The sequence below is a fragment of the Oryctolagus cuniculus genome, chromosome 1, assembly GCF_964237555.1.
Source record: "Oryctolagus cuniculus chromosome 1, mOryCun1.1, whole genome shotgun sequence".
NCBI classification, from domain to species: Eukaryota; Metazoa; Chordata; class Mammalia; order Lagomorpha; family Leporidae; genus Oryctolagus; species Oryctolagus cuniculus.
Window position 1 is genome coordinate 164,927,239 of NC_091432.1, and position 21,978 is coordinate 164,949,216.

At 47.6% G+C, this 21,978-nt stretch overlaps 1 protein-coding gene across 1 annotated transcript; it reads left to right on the forward strand.

The window, feature by feature from the left end:
- Window positions 1–1,836: 1,836 nt before the first annotated feature.
- Window positions 1,837–14,157, forward strand: KCNV2 (potassium voltage-gated channel modifier subfamily V member 2). Its single transcript, XM_008255943.4, has 2 exons — window positions 1,837–3,467; window positions 12,557–14,157. Exons 1-2 carry the CDS (start codon window positions 2,064–2,066, stop codon window positions 12,836–12,838), a joined length of 1,686 nt encoding a protein of 561 aa, XP_008254165.3. The 5' UTR covers window positions 1,837–2,063; the 3' UTR covers window positions 12,839–14,157.
- The last annotated feature ends 7,821 nt before the right edge of the window (window positions 14,158–21,978 follow it).

Genomic DNA, 21,978 nt, shown 5'->3' on the forward strand with positions numbered 1-21,978 from the left:
CTGTTTCCACTATACATTAACTTCCCCACAAATCACTAAAAACACCAATTCATTAGAAAAATTAGGCAAAATATAGGAACAGTTTCCAGAAAATATTATAGCTCTTAATCACATGAAAACATTGAAACATTAATAAGAGAAATGTAAATTAACATCAGTTCACATGTTTTCACCTAGCAAAGTGGCAGAGTTCAGAAAGTTTGATGACATTTCCATCACTGATGGTGTCATAAATTGGTAAAGGTTTACTCAGCACTGTCCATCAAAATTACAAGCGCATCATCTTTGATTTATTTTTTAAAATACTTATTTATTTGAAAGGAAGAGTTACAGAAAGAGGTAGAGCCAGAGAGAGGTCTTCTATCAGCTAGTTAGTGATGGCCACAATAGCTGGAATTGGGCCGATCTGAAACCAGGCATTTTTCCAGGTCTCCCACGCAGGTGCAGGGGCCCAAGGACTTGGGCCATCTTTTACTACTTTCCCAGGTCATAGCAAAGAGGTGGACTGGAAGTGGCACAGCCGGGACTTGAACCGGTGCCCATATGGGATACCAGAATTGCAGTGGGCAGCTTCACCTGCTATGCCAGAGTACAGCCCCCGTCTTTGACCCACTTATTCCACCTCTAACAATTTATCCTTCACACATCTCAAACCCAAGTAATGTATACGATGTACAAGGTTATTTACTGCTCCATTTGTTTATAAAAACAAAGTTAGGAAACAACCTGAGTGTCTATCACTATCAGGCTGCTAAGTGGCTATTTTCAAAATGAGGCAAATATTTATGGCAAGTACGAAGACATCTCTGAGATATATGGTTACTGGAGAAGGTATGTAGCATTCCACGAATTGAATTATAGAGAGCCATACAGATGATGGATGGAGGCAGGCAGGCTGTGTGTGTGTGTGTGTGTGTGTGTGTGTGGAGCACTTCCCGAAGGATCTCCAAATGGGAGTAACACGAGCTGCTTCCTTCAAGGCACACCTGACAGCTGGAGGTAAACGGCAGAACCCGGATCAACTTTCCACTATAATGTGCTTTTTGATACATTCAAACATGTATTATCTATCCAAAAGAAATTACATCAAAAAACCAGTTCCTGGCTATCACCCAGACCCTGAGCTCCTTCGGTGTTACCACTGCAACTCCACCTTGTTCGTGTCTCCAGCATTAGCACAGTGCCTTGGGCACGGAAAGGGGATTTTTTTTTTTTAGAAGTCATGTTTTACAGGATGAAGATGACGCTTCCCTTGAACTCTGGCCACCTTTAAATGGGGTCCGATACAGGAGGGCACAGGCCCCTAGAAACGTTCACCTGCCATCTTCAGATTCTCCCTTGAAGTAGGCCTTCCCCCTTGCAGGGCAGGGGAGAAGAGACAGAAGCTGAAACTGACACGAAGTACCTGCCTGGACTCCTGAGAGGTGTACCTCAGCACTCACTTGACAAATGCCAAGACGCGAGTGCAGGGGAAGGAAGTCACTCCAGATCGCACAGGACCTAAGCAAACAGTTGCCCTGAGAGGGAAGGAACCGGTGAGGAAGTCGGCTGCGGGTGTCCGCTGCTGTCTGCGGTGGCCACTCCGAGGGCAGAGGCTGCAGTCTCAGGGATTCCACACATAGACGCAGGCATGCACACGCCACCGCGGACTGCGTTCAGCTCACCCACCACACACAGCCCGAGCACCCCCGAAGGCCAAGGTTGACCGACATTTTTATTAGCAATAATCTCCCCCGCCTTCTGGGTATCTGGAGATTTAAGACCACATAATCATCCTCCACGTCAGAGGGGTGGGGGAGGGGAAGAGAGAGGAAACAGCCTAAGAGGCTCCAAATCCCTCTTAACCCTTGCTTCTTCCCTTATCAGCAAGATTAGAGCAGCCCACAGCGACCTGGCGGCTGTGTCCAGACCCGCAGGCCCGGGGCCCCAGGAGGGGTGGCTCCCAGGACAATGCCCGGGCCCCTAGGTGTGCTGGTGTCTGTGTGACGGTACAGGGTGTGATCGGTGCTCCCCTTGGCCGTGACCCCCCCGGAGGACAAAGCAAGCCCCCCCCTCCACACACCATGCTGAGGCAGAGCACCGAGAGGCGGCGGTCTTGGAGCTACAAGCCCTGGAACACCTGGGAGAGTGAGGACGCCAACGCCAGCGACGGCGGCCAGCACCGCAGGAGCATCTGCTCCGTGGGCGCCCGTTCTGGCTCGCAGGCCAGCATCCCACCGTGGATCGAGGGCAACTACAACTATTACATCGAGGAGGATGAGGACGGCGCGGAGGAGGAGGACTGGAAGGAGGACCTGACCGAGGAGACCCAGCAGGCGGAGGAAGCCGCCACCGTCCAGCCCGAGGAGCACAGCGACACTCCCGCCCAGATGTCCACGCTGAACGTGAACGTGGGCGGCCACAGCTACCAGCTGGACTACTGCGAGCTGGCCAACTACCCCAAGACACGCCTGGGCCGCCTGGCCACCTCCACCAGCCGCAGCCGCCAGCTGGGCTTGTGCGACGACTACGAGGCCCAGAGCGATGAATACTTCTTCGACCGCGACCCGGCCGTCTTCCAGCTCATCTACAACTTCTACGTGTCCGGGGTGCTGCTGGTGCGTGACGAGCTGTGCCCGCGCAGCTTCCTGGAGGAGCTGGGCTACTGGGGCGTGCGGCTCAAGTACACGCCGCGCTGCTGCCGCATCTGCTTCGAGGAGCGGCGCGACGAGCTCAGCGAGCAGCTCAAGATCCAGCGCGAGCTGCGCGCCCAGGCGCAGGCCGAGGAGGCCGAGGAGCTCTTCCGGGACATGCGCTTCTACGGGCCGCAGCGGCAGCGCCTCTGGAACCTCATGGAGAAGCCCTTCTCGTCCGTGGCCGCCAAGGTCATGGGCGTGGCCTCCAACCTCTTCGTGCTCATCTCGGTCGTGGCGCTGGCGCTCAACACGGTGGAGGAGATGCAGCACCAGCCAGAGCAGGGCACGGGCGGCGGCGACCCGCGGCCCATCCTGGAGCACGTGGAGATGCTGTGCGTGGCCTTCTTCACGCTCGAGTACCTGCTGCGCCTCGTGTCCACGCCCGACCTGCGGCGCTTCGCGCGCAGCGCCCTCAACCTGGTGGATCTGGTGGCCATCCTGCCGCTCTACCTGCAGCTGCTGCTTGAGTGCTTCACGGGGGAGGACCAGGGCCACGGCAAGGGCTCGCCGCGGGAGCACGACCTCGAGACGGTGGGCCGCGTGGGCAAGGTGGGCCAGGTGCTGCGCATCATGCGTCTCATGCGTATCTTCCGCATCCTCAAGCTGGCCCGCCACTCCACCGGCCTGCGCGCCTTCGGCTTCACCCTGCGCCAGTGCTACCAGCAGGTGGGCTGCCTGATGCTCTTCATCACCATGGGCATCTTCGCCTTCTCCGCCGCCGTCTACTCGGTGGAGCACGACGTGCCCGGCACCAACTTCACCAGCATCCTGCACGCCTGGTGGTGGGCGGCGGTGAGTTCCTCCAGCCTTGAACTCTTTCCTTCTCTACCCCAGCCCAGCAGAAACGTTTCCTGCTTCTCCCTGATGACTGGCCTTTATCATCTCAGCGTTCTCCCCGCAGTGATGGCATGGAGAGAGGGACCGTACCATCACCCTCTCCATCCTGTCGCTGCCTCCAACCCAGAAAACAAAGTTGAATGTTAAAGGGTTGGGGAAACAAACTCCCTAAGAGGCGAACAACCAAATTTGTATGGGTCCTTTCAACATCCTAGTCTGGATTTAGTCTAAAAAATAATGGCAGGCAAGTGTTAAGAAATATTCATTGTTCATGGACGCCAGATGCATTCCCATCATTATTGTTTTTTACCATCTATTGAATAGCTAATTCCTAAATGGCTTAGAAAGCTGACTCACTTAAGCATCTCAACCCTGTGAGGGGGTCATCACCATTTTTTTTTAAATAGAAGGTCATGTAGGTCATGTAGGAAGTGGCTTCATTTTTTTAAAAGAAACTAGAGATTTATAAAAAGAAGGAGGTAAGAACTGGCTGAACACTGCCAACTAACTGAAATCCACTGACTCTGCTGTGGGTAAATCTGAACATGGAAAGAAGCATCTAAAACTAAACCAACTTCTTTCGGACCAACTCTTATTGCCCCACTTTACAGCTAGAGAAACTGAGGTACAGAGTTGGAATACAGACAGAGCTAGAGACCGCAGAGCCATGACTGAAATCTAAGCTGGTCCAAATGCATGCCCTCTCCAAGGCCAGCACTTTTCTCTTAGCCTTAGGTTTGGTTTTATTTGTTTTCTGCATGCCTGGTTTGTTTAGTTAGTTACTTTTTCCATTGTCTTCTTTAGCACTTGCCTTTTATGGTAATTTATGACATCTACTCAACTACCTTCATTTCTCCTGTGCTAGATAAATCCTACAAAATGATTGCTGGTCAAATCTTTTCAGATCAGATGGCATAAATATATATATATATATATATATATATACATAGCAAAGAACTGGATGTATTGTTTCTGTAGTTTTCTAAAGTATATTGCAAATGCCTTTATAGATAGTGAGCAAATAGAACCAGTTTTCCATGTTAGAAGTAGTATGTCAGAACGTACACTCCGGTGTGATCTTCTGAGCTGAACCAACCCCACCTACTACTAACGGCACAGTGAAGCATGAGGAAAGATTAGGAGCACCTGACTGTAGCTCCAGATCTGCAGGAATTAACTGTGACCTTGAAGAGCTGACTGCATCATTCCCTGTTCTCAGTTGCCACATCTCTGCAAAGAGAGGTTGGACCTACAGGCCTCTACAGTTCAGGGAATCCGCATTCCCTTGAAAGTGGAGAGCTCATAGGCACACCAGGATTTGTGAACTTCCTTGCATGATGCTGTGTTGTTAGACTCTTCCCAATGAGCTAGCCAAACCCTATTCCTCTGATCGTATTCCAGGCGACGAAAGGTCATCCCCATAGCAGATAAACCATGTGTACAGATGGGGCTCACGGAAGATAATTTGTCCCTAGCAAATGACATTTATATTGGAGGTAACTAAAGCAGGCAAGCAAAAGAGCAAATCCACACAGTGATGATATAAAACCAGGTTTTGGGGTTGAATTTCCATTCATCTAAATTTCCAAAAGACTAGGTTACATGGGCATGGGACCTAGTGGACTCTTTTATACTAGTTTTAATCAATAATACTTTATATTAATACACAAAAGGTTAAAAATATTTTGGCAAGAATTATGTTACTACCACTAGATTTTTGCTGTAAAATAATTTCCAAAAGTGAATGACCATTGACCCCATTTAACTCTCGGTCTATTGAATGTAGAATAAAGTCTCAGAATTTCAAATTATTCCCTTTGTATGTTAACTGAAATAACTGTTCTCAAGATCAGTGTTTTACAAATTTTATAACAAATTTCAGTCTACCAGTTTGCATCCAGAATAAATTTTACCAATTATTGCTTTCAACAATGTGAATTATCTTCTGGGGCCATTATCTTTATCAGGCATTATTTTCACAGGTCAAATTTCATATTTCAACATTTCCATTTACCAACCTCACCCCTTTCCAATCACCTTCATCCATTTTCTGATGATCATTTATATCGGTAAAATCATTATGAATTAGATAAAGACTGACAACATGTATTTGTGTCTAAACTAGCCTATAAACACAATAGGAGCAATTCTCCTTTAGGATTTTAGGATTGCTCTGTTCCCCAGTGTTCATATATAATTAATCCACTTATACTCTATCTCTTCAATTACACTACATAAGGTCCATATTCTCAATGAACAAAGAGAAAAGAATATCATCAAAATGCAGACAGGATATCTTGGTTCTTTTATGTAGATGTCAAGTGAAAAGATGCAGTATTTCAGAAACAGTTCCTACATAATTCACAAAAATCCATCTTATTCACTCAGTAAAAAGTTCCTGAGCATCTATAATGTGCTGAGTAGTGTTCTAAGTATTAGGGCTACAGTGTGATAAATTAAAAAGTCAAGTTCTGTCTCTTTTGGAGATTACATTCTAAGTGGAGAGAGACAAATAATAAATACTCTCAGATACTGGTGTGTTTGCACAACGTAATAGGGTAGAGAGTGATTTGAGCAGTGGAATCTATCTTTGATGGGACAGTCAATAGTTAGAAAAACTGTCTTAAAGAAGACATTCAGATTAAATTTTAACTATAAGAAGAAACTTATCTAAATTCCTACAACTACAACTAAACAGACACCAGAAATGGACTCCTAAAAGTAACTCTAACCTAGAGGTCTAAAAATATCTTATTGATAATACATCTCATAGTTTCAAAAATTCAAGCACATACTCATGATAAATGTGTATTAAGGTAATTTGTGTTATTTATTGCCACATCACTGGTGCATCACAAACCACCTCACAGCTCAGTGGCTTAAGTCATCAAGCATTTATTTAGTTCATGAATTTTAAAGGCAGCAATTTAGTCTGGTTTCATCTAGACAGTTCCTTTTATTTCGACTGGTCTCATTCACCCACTGTCTGATGGTCAGCTTACTGACAGCTGGGATGAAAGGTGACATTGGACTCCATCTCTGCCATCCCCCAACAGGAATGTGTGCTGGCTGTAGCGGAGAGCAAGAGATAAAGTGAGCCCAAATCTTCCAAGTACTGTCATCAATTTCTGTCCTGTCCTTTGCTCTACCCGTCAACCCAAGTGAGTCACATGGCCAAACTCAGAGTCAAGGAGCAGGACAGATTACCTCAGCCACAGTAGAAAACCACTGCAAAGTTATAGAGCAAAGAACTTGGGTACAGGAGGATAACTCAGTCCAACAATACAATCATGCTACTGCAATAATGGATTCCTATTCAAATGCATCATGCTCATAAAATACACCTACAGTTTGAAAACTTAAAGATGATTCAAAGGAAAGCATGATTGACCTTCTCTTCTGCTGTCCCAGAGGTATATTCACTTGTCAACTACTCACCCCACATTAGAGACAGATTGTCTAATCCATTGTCTTGTGCATTCTTATACATTCAGACAACTCCAAATCTGACTTGCTTTCAGTAATTTTGCCTGTCTCTAAGCCAAGTATCCTGCAATCTTTCTCTGTAATTCCACTCAGAGTTTTGGGAGGAGTAGAGTAATTTTCATTATTCTAAAGTCTACAGCTGCAAAGCAAATCCCTCATGGATGCTTACGTCTGCCAACACTCATTCATTAGGATCTAACATAGACTCATCTTACGTGTCTGTCTGATGAAAGTTATTTGTGAGCCCTGATGTAATAAGGGACATGTGTAACATGCTAGCCTGCAGTAAGTCTGCCATAAACACAGGCAACCGTATCGGACTGGTTGCTAGTGTTGAGCACATGGAAGCAATAAGCTTTGCTTCCAGACTCACTTTTCGGGGAAAATAAAACAAAAGTGACTGCATGCCTTCTGGGAAAAGGGATAAACTGTGAAACATACACAAGGGTCAACTGCTCTCATCTGGGACAGCTTCTGAGTAACCAGAAAAACTGGTCCATTCCTGGAGCAGTTGCAGCTACTCTAAGGCTCTCACATTGCTTGGCAGTGGGAGATGCACAGCACAGCTCAACAAGAACAATCAGCTCTATGATAAAGCTGTCATCATTGGCCTCCAGTGTAGGTATGTTTGAACTAGAAAAGAGCTGTTGGAATTTCAACACATTGTTTCTTTCTGAGCTTTCCAGAGCTAGTTAAAACTATGAAAATCAAACAAGGAACTAGGCATGAGCCCATTCCTTCCACAACTAACAAAAACTCTTCAAAAAGAAAATGTATCTCCCGCTGAAGCATCAGGTAGTTGTGCCCCGCTGACCTTGCTCCCATCCATCTCTCTGAAGTATATCATTTACAAGAGCGCTACATTGTATTCAGTGATTGACTGGTGTGAGACACATTTGGAAGGTGAATGAGATTACAGTCAGGAAAACAACACAAGGTGGGTGTTTCAGAAAGAAAGTTTATGACATAGGGAAATAGGTATGTAGCTTTAGGAGGTTGTAAGAACAAAAAACAGAAACTGAGATAATCCAGAGATAGGCAACTGCAAGGCTTAGCCATTGGCTGCAGAATTGGGAGATCAAAGAGAAGACAGTAGTGGTTCTGGAACCTGCCAGGACACAGGTGGAGCAGCCAGTAGGTTGATGTTGTAGGGACTCCTAAGATAGTGTAGTGAGGTTGCAAGCAGGAGTGCTGACAAAGGTCTGAGTTTTAACTATCTGCTGTTAATGGAGGGATCGTGACAGGGAGAAACCATAACCAGGAAGAGAGACAAGGTTGTCTTGATCCCACCTTGCAGTCTCCCAAAAGTGTCTCTCATTGACAGAGCATCACCAGAAGACAGCTGGTAAGGCAATCTTAGAAATGTGGTTTGTAGATGCTTAGTCACAGAATTACAGACCAGCACCTGGGAAAGAGAGACAACCAGTGAACACAGGGCACAGAAGATGTTAGAGTTCTCATGGCTCCTTCAGGAATACCACAGGAGCTGGCAACAGGACAAAAGCTGTTAGGCACTGCTGGGACTTTTTTGGAGAGATCTCCTTTTATATCCTTGTATGTTCCTCCACCTCAATGTACCCGAGTGGAGTACAATAGAACTGTAGATGGCAGGGAGAAGTACTAAGTAAGCCAAGGATGTGGAGGGCACCACCACGTGTACCTTTCTGTGTCAACATAAATAGATCTCCAACTGGAATTGGTGGTTTTGCTTTAGCTTATGTACACTTCCCTCCTCCACACACATTGTCTTATTTACATAAGTGTCACAACCCTAATAAACACATAAGGGTTGTTTTTCTCTTCAAGGTGATTTACCCATGACTTCATTCCAACAGTGCTTCCACTAATCAAAACATTCTTTGAATTCCACTGAGGAATTACGTTCAGAGCCTGCGACATGGCCACTGGCTCCTTTGTCATTGTGCTCAATCTTTCCCTTTTTGAGGCTGGATCCAATATTTGAAATAATTACAAGACATTCAAGGTTAGGATTGACACCCAGACTTAACCACGAAAGTGGACATGGTCATTTACATCACAGTCCTGTCACTGAATCTTCTTCAGATCATAACTCAAAAGAGGAATTCCAAGAATATTTGTTGCCATGGTAGCACCATGAAGTATGGCCTTGGAGGTTGATTCCCGTGAAGGACAACAGCCCTGAGATGGGGAATAACTCAGTCTTTCCTACCCAAAAGCATTTTCTTTGGGAAAACCACAAGTATTTTGAAAAATAAGTTTTATTCCTTGGGATCCTAATACCTAGATATGTGGACTAGCAGGAGGCAATCTATGCCTAGTTCATTGTGAGGGAAACAGACATTCCTTATGGCATGAGAAATCCAAGTAGACTCAGCTCAAAGTTTTAAAGGAACACTTGATGCCTGTCCTCCTGTTTGGCAGGCCAGGATCTGCTGATCAGTGAATGAGCTGCTGGGAGAAGGGCACATTCTGCCTTTTGGGAACCAAGGCAAAGGAAAATATGTAGGTTTCTAGTTTTTAGAGCAGCTGAGTCAGCCAGTTTTTTTTTTTTCAGGATATTAAGATAGATTTCAGACATTTTGGTCATATTTCCAAACCCAACTCCTTCTAAAATGAGAACTCACTTTGAGGTCAGTTGGGTCAGGCTGAGGCCTCCAGTTTTTAATGTCCATCTAGGGAGAAATGGCTTGGCCTGCAAAATGTGGAGAAAAGGTTCCCTCAGGCCCAGTAATTCCAAGTCCTTCCCAGAGCCAAGGAGCAAGAAACAGAGCACTTGTTGAATACATTTATCCACAAAGCAGACAATGCATATCAAGTGTGCATCTTCGAACGAATTCTTGGGGACCAGTTACACAGCCACCTAGCAGAAGAGTCCTTTTCTCTAAAAACAGAGATCCAATACAGACACAAATATTCAGACCATATTATATGCATCAAATCTTTTTTTTTTTTTTTTTTGACAGGCAGAGTGGACAGTGAGACAGAGAGAGACAGAAAGAGAGGTCTTCCTTTTGCCGTTGGTTCACCCTCCAATGGCCAGCGCACCACGCTGATCCGATGGCAGGAGCCAGGTACTTATCCTGGTCTCCCATGGGGTGTAGGGCCCAAGCACTTGGGCCATCCTCCACTGCACTCCCTGGCCACAGCAGAGAGCTGGCCTGGAAGAGGGGCAACCGGGACAGAATCCGGCACCCCGACCGGGACTAGAACCCGGTGTGCCGGCGCCGCAAGGTATGCATCAAATCTTTAAGCCAATTCTCTTTGCTTTTGACTTTTCACTCAAAGTTCAGCCAAAAAAATAAAAAAAATAAAAAATAAAAAGGTTAGGGGTCAAGCAAAGCCAGCATGGGGATCAATCACAATTTTAAAACGAGCACTTTGAAACACTTTCTCTTAATTTCCTTCAGCTGTATCCTCCCCTTCTACCTCTGCACACCAGCATCACGCCCCACGGCATCCCCCACTTCCATTTCCAATCCCCAATCCTCACATGGCCTCCGTATTGGTCGGATTCATGGGTATTTCATATTCTGTAACTACCCTGCTGCCACTTAACTCATATTCCAGAAGCCCTTTCCGCCTCCTCCAGGGAAAACTGATTGAACTAGATGTTTAAACAGAGGTGTGAGTGACAGGGCTAGTGACTGCTGACGCTATCGTGCAGCTCGCACACTTGGCTTTTGCTGTGGCCAGTGACGAGTGTGTGTGCACACACAAGCAGATGTTGAGATAAACCATCAAGCTCACTGGATCATTGCCTCGTGTTTGGAACCCTTTGGTTCCAAAGTAGGAAAAGGAGATTTTCTCCTCGAGCCCGTAGGCGCCCCATCTACGCCCCTCACACCGCGTTCAGCAGGCACCTAGTCAGCAAAGCATAGGTGAAGTTTCTGGTGTAGAATGTGCTCAGTAAATAGCGTTGTGTTGTCTGCCTCCCCTGAGCCGGGGCCAGCTCTAAGTCGTGGGGTCCCTGTCTGCCCTGATACAATACACATACTGACACTACTGCTCACACTCCTGCTGTCAGGCAGTCCTTCAACTCCTACACAAACCCTGGGAAGCAGGTATGGTTACTGTCCCATGCCAGAAGTTGACACTGAAGCAGAGAAACTTTAGCTGACTTGCTCAACTCGCACAGCTGGGAAGAGTGTTTTCTTAGGCACAGCCACACCATCCTACCTCTTTGATGCTTACTTGTACTCATCCGCTGTGGCATTGAGTACCAATAAGCAGAAAATGCTCATCTCTCACCAGAAACAGAGCAGCAGCCCTGGCCTGCGACCTCCCCAAAGATGTCGGGCGTCCTTCCCTTTTGTAAGGGCTGGGTAGAGCAGTGGTTCTCATCGGCTCCACCAGATTGGCCTCAGAGGTTCACTTCTCCATGTCCTTCTAATTGACCAACTGTTGTAAGTTCAAGCTAATCGTAAAAGCATCAAAACAAAAATATTCACGTTTCGAAGGTAAAGGCCCCCTCAGTATCAGTCAGTGGGACTACCTTGCATGCTTTACTGCCATCTGCTGAAAGACTGTGGTGACAACCAGACACATCTATGAAGTACAGAGCGCCCCCCAGAGTTGTGCACTGCAAACATTGTACAACCATAAGCAACAGTCCTGCTTAAGGGGCTTTTAGTAATTTAGTCAATAGTCTGGGGACCAAAGGCAGTGCACAAAGCATAAAAAACAGTCCCCAAGAGATTCTCCCAGGATTTTCTCTGGCAACAGTAACTGGTAACTAGTCCCATGGGCATCTGCATTTTGAAACAGGAGCTTGTTAACCTAAATAAATCTCTAATTAGTGGGATTCAAGGCAGTGTGACAAGAATGATGGGAAAAAATGCAAGCAGTGAGAATATATTTTTGGTCGATGATGTCTTACAAAAGTGCCTTTGCAAAATAATGAGTATGTGTCTCCCCTGACACCAGCAATTAAGACACCTTCATATAAAATATCTCATTTGAACTACAGAACATTTTCTAAGTATTATAATTGTCTCCACTCTACAGATGAGAGAAGGACAATGAGGGAGTTTAATGCCTTTTGTGTTCCTGGTATTGTGTCAGTGTTCATTCCCTTATTTAATCTTCGTAATCCTCAGAGTTAGCTGTCTCCTGTCTGAGACAAATAAACCAAGGTTTAATGAGTCTGAATGTTTTGTCCAAGGTTATTCAGTGGGGAAGGGTCGGAGTGGAGACTTGAACTCTGGTCTGACTGGTGCTACGCCCGAACTCTTTTCAGAACATCCATGATGCAGGCCCCCCAGGCACCCCCTGTACTAACACTGGCCCCAGCTGAGTGGGGGAAGCAAAGAGCAGCATTCACTGTGCATGTATGTTCTTTCCATCAACCCTTTAAAGGAGGTAGTGGTTCTCCTATGAACATTTGGGCGTTAGCGTCAGGATTTAAAACAAACTCTCTTACAGACTTCTAGGTAGCTCCTAAAGCTGGTTGTGTGAGGCGCTGCTATCCTTCTCAGGATCACCTGCGAGGACTCAGAGAAGACCTCCCCCCCCCCCACCTGTTTCCTTTGCTGCTTCTTCACAGAGCTAACAATTCCCCCTGCTTTCCCCCTGCACAGGTGAGCATCTCCACTGTGGGCTATGGAGACATGTACCCTGAGACCCACCTGGGCAGGCTTTTTGCCTTCCTTTGCATTGCTTTTGGGATCATTCTCAACGGGATGCCCATCTCCATCCTCTACAACAAGTTCTCCGACTACTACAGCAAGCTCAAGGCTTACGAGTACACTGCCATTCGTCGGGAGAGGGGAAAGGTGAACTTCATGCAGAGAGCCAGAAAGAAGTTGGCCGAGTGTTTGGCTGGAAGCAACACACAGCCCACCCCAAGACAAGCTAATTAATATTTTGTGGGACAGGTGCCTGGTAGGTCCCATGAACTTCAAGTCTTCGTAACTCATCCCCCCACAAAATTAATTTATTTGAAAGGCACAGTATCAGAGGGGATGGGTCAGGGTGTGGGCAGGGGGAGTCAGACAGACAAATCTTCCATCTGCTGGTTCACTCCCCAAATAGCCACAATGTCTGGGGTTGGTCCAGAAGGAAGGCAGGAGCCAGAAACTCCATTGGTGTCTCCCACATGGGTAGGTGGCACAGGCCCAAGTACTTGGAACATCACCACCTGCTTTCCCAGGCCAATTGACAGGAAGCTGTATTGGAACTGGAGCACCAAGGAGTCAAACCAGCACTCCAATAGGGGATACTGGCATCCCAAGCAGTGGCTTAACCTGCTGTGCCACAACACTGACCCCCATCACTCCCTTGTTGTTCTTAAAAGCATCACAAATGGCCACCAAAGGACATGGGAGGCAGATGTACACAAAGGGCATTCAGTTCACAAACTTCTACCTCTAGAAATGCTCATTTGGCACCCAACACGGAACACCTCATCTTGTTCTGTAACTGTGCAACATGCGAGTCTGACCTTCGCAATGACATTGATGTTGGATGCTGCTGCTTGGTTTTTTTTTTTTTTTTTCTTGGACAGGCAGAGTTAGACAGTGAGAGAGAGAGACAGAGAGAAAAGTCTTTCTTCCATTGGTTCACCCCCCAAATGGCCGCTACAGCCGGTGCTGGGCCGATCCAAAGCCAGGAGCCCGGTGCTTCCTCCTGGTCTCCCATGCGGGTGCAGGGCCCAAGTACTTGGGCCATCCTCCACTGCACTCCCGGGCCACAGCAGAGAGCTGGACTGGAAGAGAAGCAACCGGGACAGAACCCGGTGCCTCAACTGGGACTGGAACCCTGGGTGCCGGTGCCGCAGGAGGAGGATTAGCCAAGTGAGCCACAGCACCGGCCATGCTGGATGCTGCTTAAGAGAAGCGACACCTTAGATTGCTCTTAAAGCTTCTCACGTCATCCAGCTCACTCAGTATTTTGGGGCTTGAGTTTACTTGAGAATAATTTCCTTACCTAATGACAAAGAACAGTCTTGATCTTCCAAAGACAGGGAGTGTAGTAGCAGGAATTACATATGCTTTGGCGTTATACCAGCCTCCATCAGAATCCCAGATCTACCATGTGGACAGTTTGGGGTGTGTCCCTTTAACCCCCTCAGCCTCATTTTCTTCAACTGTACAATGCAGGTTAACACCTAGCATGTAATATGAATGGGATTGCAGAGAATATTTCTAAGTGCTCAATAAAGGACTAGCTATTAAAATCATGTGTGTTGTCTGGTAGATCCTCTAGACCAGTACTTCTCAAAGGTGGTTTCACTCCCCAGAGGGCAAACACCAGAGATGTTCCAGGGGTTTGTTTCTCAATGCCATCGCTGTGAGGGAGGATACGCAGTGTCCAGCATCTGCTAGGTAGGGGCCTAGAATGCTGCTAGGCGTGCTACAGTGCCCAGGACACACACACACACACACACCAACCATGTCACCCAAAATGTCACCAGTGCCAACAGCGAACACAGGACTCGTCACATTTGACCTGCAGATCTGTGTGCTATTTGCCTTGAAAGGAGCCTCAACCCTGTCCTCATCTCTCGGCCGCCTTTTCTTCTTCTTTCCACAAAACAGAAGGAAAACAAAACCAAACCAAACCTCTCTCCTTTGCACCATTGCTCTGGGCCAAGCCTTGAACAAAGAGATCCGAATCAAGTGGCGCCGACTGTGCACTGGAAAACCAGTGGCCACAGTAAGCCATTCCTTTCTCTCTGCAGCCACTTCCCCAACATTCCTTTCTCCCTCCGTGGGGCTGTTGAAAACCAAGGGTTTGAAAATGCAAAGTGTGTTTGAATGGAGCATGCACACAGCGCTCCTGTAACTGGGGTTTGCCTGGCTGAGGAATTTGCCCTGCTGGTGAATGGACAGAGCTGAGCCTTCCCTTCTGTCGTGAAAGCAGGAGTAGACGTTGACTCATTGAATGTGTCCTCCAGGGACAGGCACTGTGGGTTGTGTGTACACCATATAACTCCAGGGACGCTAAGGAGTGTAACACATTCCTTTTGAATTTAGAGAGCTTAGAGGCTTAGCAGTTGAATTAACTCAACCGCAGTTTCGCAGCCAGTGAATGGTGGGCCCAGCTCCAAGCCCAGGTCTGTGTGATCCCCGACGCTCTGGCTGGAGTGCAGACTTGGGGTCCTCAACCTGTCTCAGCGTCAACTGGAGGGCTTGTGTGGGCCTCTGTTCCAGTTAGCTGCGACTACAGGTCTGGGATACAGCCCAAGAATTTGCATTTCTTAAGAGTTGCAGGTGGCTGGTGGTCCCAGCAGCCTCGGGCCTAAATCACCTGGCTCCACCCCTCCCACGAGGAGCAGAGATCATGAACTAGGCAGCAGCTGAGAAAACCAGCACTTGGATTTTACTCCCTCCCCCTTACTCCCAAGCGTTCTTCCTATCAGCATAAATGACTTGGTTTCTGAAGCATGACCGAGTGCCTAGGTGGCTAGATAAAGTACCACACACCAAGGTGTCCTAGTGTGTTTTGTGCTGTTGTAAGTGGAAACTACAGACTGGGTAATGTATAAAGAACCGAAATATATTTCTTACATTTCTGGAGGCTGGCAGTCAATACTCAAGGTGCCTGCAGGTCCAGCTGCCCGGGGAGCATGGCTCTCTGCTTCCAAGGTGGTGCCCCTGGGCTGCCTCCTCACAGGCACCTGGCGGAAGGGCAAGCTCACTGAAGCCCTGGGAAGCCTCTGTTATAAAGGCCTTCCCCCTCCTTGTGGGAGAGGTGCTCCCCAGACCACATCATCTCTTAAAGACCCCTCCTCTTAATTCTGTCACAATGACAACACCTGTACCTTGGAGGAGCCCCATTCCAGCCACAGCACCAGGCAAATGTGTATTTCAGACAAACAACAAATCATGTTTGCAAACATTGCCCAGATACTATATGCTATATACTTCCACTAGAAGGTTACTGTATATCTGAAATTCGAATTTAGTTGGGTGTCCTACATGTTTCTCTGCTAAATCTGGCAATTCTCTCCTATTGCTTTTGGAAGCAAAGTTTGCTTGGAAGAATGGCAATGACCCCTCATGTCCTAAAACCCTGCAGGAACGGCAGGTGCAGGGAAGATTTCTTTTCCCTCTCACCATGAAGAAAAGTTCGGCATTTCCAAGCAGTCTCCCTGCCAGAGTCGCATAAACAGTCCCAACTTGCAGGAGGTCCAGAGCACAGCTTAAGTAACCACCTGACCCGCTCAACACAGCAGCTACCCCTTCCCGGCGCCTCCAGCTTCCTGCTCTTCTGAGGGCTCCCAGGGCGGGGTTTGTTGACGGAGCACATCTGCTGGGGAATAGACAAGGCCGCTGTCTCTCACCCCTCCCTCTGCCGGAGGCACAGGGAGGATGACCCAGACCTGCCCAGCAGAACGGACTCCCTGAGAGAAAGGAGTGGGACCCAGCAGGGGGAAGGGTGGCCAAGGTCTTGATGACAGAGATGGACTTTTCCAGGTCCCTGGGAAGGGATCTAGTACAAGGCGGTGGGCTCCCTCCTCCGGAGCCACATCCGCTCCGCCAGCTGCACACTGCCTCCCCAGCGAGTGAAACTGACAGAAGGGAGTTAACACAGAGCATTTCCTGAGCCTCCCGGTGCACCAGCACAGAACTGACATTATTTCATTGACTCCTTCAACGGCCCTGTGCGGGAAGTTTCAAGATGGCCACCTTCACAGGTTGAGCCGCGATGACCTGGCTCTTCCGATTCCTGCGAAGTCGAACCATGTGAAAGTACCCTATTCATCAAAAACAGCCGAGTCTTGGCATTTTCTCACGGTATAACCTAAGGGGCGTGTGATTATTGCTTCAGTTGTGAGCTTCAGTTTCTGCACTGATAACATGGAGATAACGGTGTGCTTTGGATTGCAGGGGTAATTAAATGGTATAGTGTATATATTTAAACTACTGGCACACTATTTGGCACAAGTCAAATACTAAATAAATGGGGGGCATTAGCATCATCATGACAATCATCACTATTTTGCTAGTGGCACAAGAAAACTATAAGCCCAGGTAAAGTCATCTGTCACCAAGAAAGGAGTCCGTGGATGAAGACAGCTGTTAAATTCTATAGCCAGGGGCGGGCGCTGTGGCATAACAAGGGTTAAGCCCAAATGGGCGCTGGTTTCAGTACTGGCTGCTCCACTTTTGATCCTAAAGGCCTGGGAAAGCAGTGGAAGATGGCCCAAGTCCTTGTGGGAGGAGGCCCCTGCACCCACTTGGGAGACCCTGAAGAAGTTCCCAGCTCCTGGTTTCGGACTGGCCCAGCTCCAGCCATCCCGGCCACTTAGGGACAGATGATTCTCTCTGCTTCTGCCTCTCCCTCTAACTCCACCTTTCAAGTAAATTAAATAAATCTTAAAAACAAAACAAAACAAAGTCCTATAGCCAGCTCCCCAGCCGATCCAGAACGCTGCATGGCGATCTAAACCAATCTATAGATGGAAACATTACGCACTGTCTGGTCCAGCAGCCACCAGCCACATGTGGCCCTTGAGCACTTGAAATGCACAGTGTGGCCCTGGAACTCATTTTTTTGTTTTGTTTTGTTTTACTTCATTTTAATTCATTGCATTTGAAGTAGACTAGATGTGAGTGTTCTGGAGAATGCAGGTAGAGGCCATGGCCTCATGGTGGCATCTGTTTTGGGGTCAGGAATGGTGTTTGGCCTTTTGTGGGAAGTTGAATCAAGGAAAGAAAATGGGGCCGGCATTGTGGCATAGGTTTTGGGCCAATGCCTGTGATGCAAGCTTCCCCTGTGGGTGCCAGTTCAAGACCAGGTGGCCCTACTTCTAATCCAGCTCCCTGCTAATGCACCTGGGAGAGCAGCAGAAGATGGCCCAACTGCGTGGGCCCCAGCACCCATGTGGAAGATCCAGAAGCAGCTGTGGGCTCCTGGCTTTGGCTTGGCCCTGCCCTGCAGCCATTTGAGCAGCAGATGAAAGATCTGTCTGTGCCTCTGTCTCCCTTCTATAACTCTGCCTTTCAAATAAATAAAAGAATAAATAAATAAATCTTAAAAAAAAATAAAGCATTACAGTTCCCCTGTTCTCTCCCAGAAGTTAGGATGGGTTTTCAGGCTAAGATACACAGCACTAGAAACACAGGTTGTCAGTATGATCACTGGGCTGGAATGGCCTCCTTTGGTAAAGAGGAAAACAAAATCTTCAAGAATGCAAGCAAGAACACTGGAAAAGCGTCACCTTCTCATTTCAGTGGGTCCCAGTCTTCACCCTGAGGGGCTGTTGGGCTCTCTCAGCTGTGCCAGCCCAAGGCCATACACATCACCTTGTTAAATTTCTAATCCAGGAAGAGTCAAAAGTACTTCCTTTGTTTTAACTCAGCTTCAAGGAAGTAAGCAGACAGGTTCACAAGAAACCATCCCTTAAAATTAGGGAAGACAGGTCATCACTGACAAAAAACAGGAAGCAAAAACCTGCCAGGTTTCCAAAGATTCTGGGTCCAGAAAAACAGGTTTAAGATTTGTGGAGCTTCAAACTCCCTCTCCCAGGCTGATGCCCTGGCCCCCTCCCATCTAGACGAATGTGGTCCCTGCACCCCAGTGTTCCATCCGCACTCTCCTCGGATGGGACAACTCCAAGACTCACCTGATCTTTGCAGTCTGCTTTCTGTGTCTACTCTGGGCTGGATTTCTCCACATGTCTTTCTCAGCCATTATTGACCCTTTCCTGCTGGGCAGCGTAGCCCAGGGGATCAGTCTTGCTGCTCCCATGCCTGCATCACCCAGGCGCCAAACCTTGAGCTCAGCCTGTGAGAGGAGAGAAACTCTGGGTGTGTATTTCCTGTCCCTTCCCTGTCCAGCATAGTCATGGCTCCCTGGGCCAGCCATCTTTTTCCAGAAAACACTTTTCCCTCCGCTTGTCCCTCCAGGCCTAAGAGTGCTAATGGCCTCCCACTGCTGCTTCTCCTACAGTATTGCACCCCCCCTTGTCAGTTCCCTTCATCCTGACTGCACCTAGGTAAACAGAATCTTTTTTGCCACCTCTTCAATTAAACCCCCTGAGTGTGCCATCCGTTTCCTGCTGCAGCTTTGATGAATACACCCTTTGTATTTTAAGAATGATCCATTGTATTCTCCAGAAACACAACCAAAAAGATAAGCGATGTTTATCTGACAATTGTGCCACTCCAGACTGAGAAACACCGCCCTTGGATTTAGAAGCCAACAAGCGCATCCAGCACACTGATGACGGGCAGGGCGGTGAAGACTGTCACCCTAATGCTAATAAATGATTTACCCTTCCTGTCAAAGGCTTCCAGCAATGCCCTGCCAGGGAGCAGCTTCCAATGATTCAATCTGTTGAGTTCTCTTCCATGACCTCATCCCACACATACAGATGAATTTCCATGAATCTATGCTGGCAGAACGTGCATCAAATCAGTCGGAATATATGCAACCAGGAGCAGAAGTTTTGGTGCCCGCTGAGGACATCAAGAAATCATCTTGGCTGGACTCCTACCTTCAGTCAGGTTTATTAATCTTGCTTTGCAGGTGATATTACTGCAACTCAGAGAGGTCGGGACAAATGCCCAGATGTACCTGTTTCCCGTGCTGCCAGCCCTGCCCTTCCTTTGTCTCGAACAGACACTGCTAGTCCATCCCATCGCTCTTTCCCGTTGCAATGGCTTCTCACCGCTGTCCGCCAGCAAGCGGCACAAACCTGCCAGAGCAGACACGCAGGACCTGTTTGCCATCCGGGTAAGGACTCAGACGTTAAAACCCAGGAAGAGGGACTAGAAATCAGTCTCCTCCATCTTCCAGGGCCCTGCTGTTTTTGAGTGATTTCCTATACATGCACAAAACTGGTCACACACTATGGTTCTGCTATCCTTGGTGTCTGGTGGCTTTGGTGAATGAACTTCCATGAGCCACAGTTTCTGTATTATAACAGGGTGATTATTAAGAACTCCTTATTGGAGAATTAATTGATATGAGAGTTAGGTAGGAAGTCCAAAATGAGCTTATGTGTGTGTGACAAAGGCCTAAGGAATTGACATCTAGGACCAGCAACCGCATCTCAAAGTCATCCCAATAACCTTCCAGGTACAGCCCAGTATCTGCACTTCAAAAGTCCTGCCCAGATCCTAATGACCTTCCAGGGGGTCCTGCCCCTTCTACCTGATAACCATCCTTCCTCTAAGGCAGGGCGATGCCAGCCAGGCTTCCCCTGTCTGATAACTTCAGGAGGAAACTTTTGTTCGGGGTGAGAAGGAGAGGGGAAGGGAAGGCAAGACCCATCCCCTTAAAAGCCCCAGCCTATATGTAAACTGCGCACTCTCTCTCTCAGGTCCTGTGTGGAGAGGTGCCCATCCATTCTTACGGATGTCCCTACCCTAATAAACCTTGCAATGTTGCTTTCCACTACTCTGTTTCATGTCTGAATTCTTTCTTGCGTGAAGACAAGGACCCTTTGCTTCTCTGGTAACAAGAGAACTTCCAAAAGTTCATGGAATTCAAATCTAAGTTATTTTGGTACAATATACTCTGAAAACCATGCATAGTTTTTACATAATATACATTTCCTATGAAATTTTTGAAGACACCCTCATTTGCATGATTTTTTAAAAAATTTGCTACAGGGGCCGGCGCCATGGCTCACTTGGTTAATCCTCCACCTGAGGCTCTGGCATCCCATATGGGCACCGGGTTCTAGTCCAGGTTGCTGCTCCTCCAATCCAGCTCTCTGCTGTGGCCTGGGAGGGCAGTGGAGGATGGCCCAAGTGCTTGGGCCCCTGCACCTGCACGGGAGACCAGGAAGAAACACCTGGCTCCTGGCTTCAGATCGGCGCGGCGCAGCGCTGGCTGTGGCGGCCATTTGGGGAGTGAACCAACGGAAGGAAGACCTTTCTCTCTGTCTCTCTCTGTCTATAACTCTACCTGTCAAATAAATAAATAAATAAATTTGCTACAAAATAAACTTTTGATTTTATTTTCCACAGTTTTTTTTTTTTTTTTTTTTTTTTTTTTTTTTTTTTTTTAAGTGGTGGAGAGAGAAAAAGAACACCTATTTGCTAGTTCACTTCCCAAATGCTCACAATGGTTCCTGGCTGGGGCTGAAGCTGGGAGGTGGGAACTCAATCCAGATGTCCCAAGCGGGCTGCAGAGATCCGGGTACTACAACCATTATGGCTGCCTTCCGCTGTCTGCATTAGCAGGAAGCTGGAGCCAGGAGCAGAGGCAGGAATCAAGCCCAGGTACTGTGATATGGAAGCGAAAGTATCTTAACTGGTAGCCAGGCCATTAGGCCAGATGCCTGCCCACCACAAATCATGTGAAGTCTCTCTTCCCTGAATGTCCAATACCTGGCATTATCTATCATAGGTATCCAGTGCATGGTTGCTCTCACTATTCTTTTCTCTAAACATCACATCAATGACATATGCTATCTAGAGTGTGTCCCTCGGTGGTGGTCTGCAGTCATAAAGGCACTCACAAACATTTTAGCTTTCCTGGAATGTATGTATGATAGAGTCCTCTTCCTCCACGAATTTGAGGTGCCATTGCCAAATGGATTCCTTGGTCCAGCAAATGTGAGCACAAGAAACAGATGTTACTTCTGAGTAGAAGCACTGAGTTGCTGCTTCTCTACTCCAGTCCTCTTTCCTATGTTCTTGTAATAAGGATGTCCAGATGGAGCATCCATGAGCCAAGAGTGCTGGGTGACAGTGCTGAGTACATCCTGTGTTGGACAGAAAGTCTGAGTGTGCGGGCTGGCGCTATGGTGCAGTGGGTTAAAGCCCCAGGCTGCAGTGCCAGCAACCCAAATGGGTACTGGTTCGAGACCTGGCTGCTCCACTTCCATTCTAGCTCCGCGCTGTGACCTGGAAAAGCAGTGGAAGATGGCCCAGGTCCTGCACCCACATTAAAGACCAGGGGAAAGCTCCTACGCCTGGCTTCGGATCAGCTCAGCTCCAGCTGTTGCAGCCATTTGGGAAGTGAACAAGTGGACAGAAGACTGACTCACTCTGTCTCTATCTTTCTGTAACTCCTTCAAATAAATAAATATGGAAAGAGA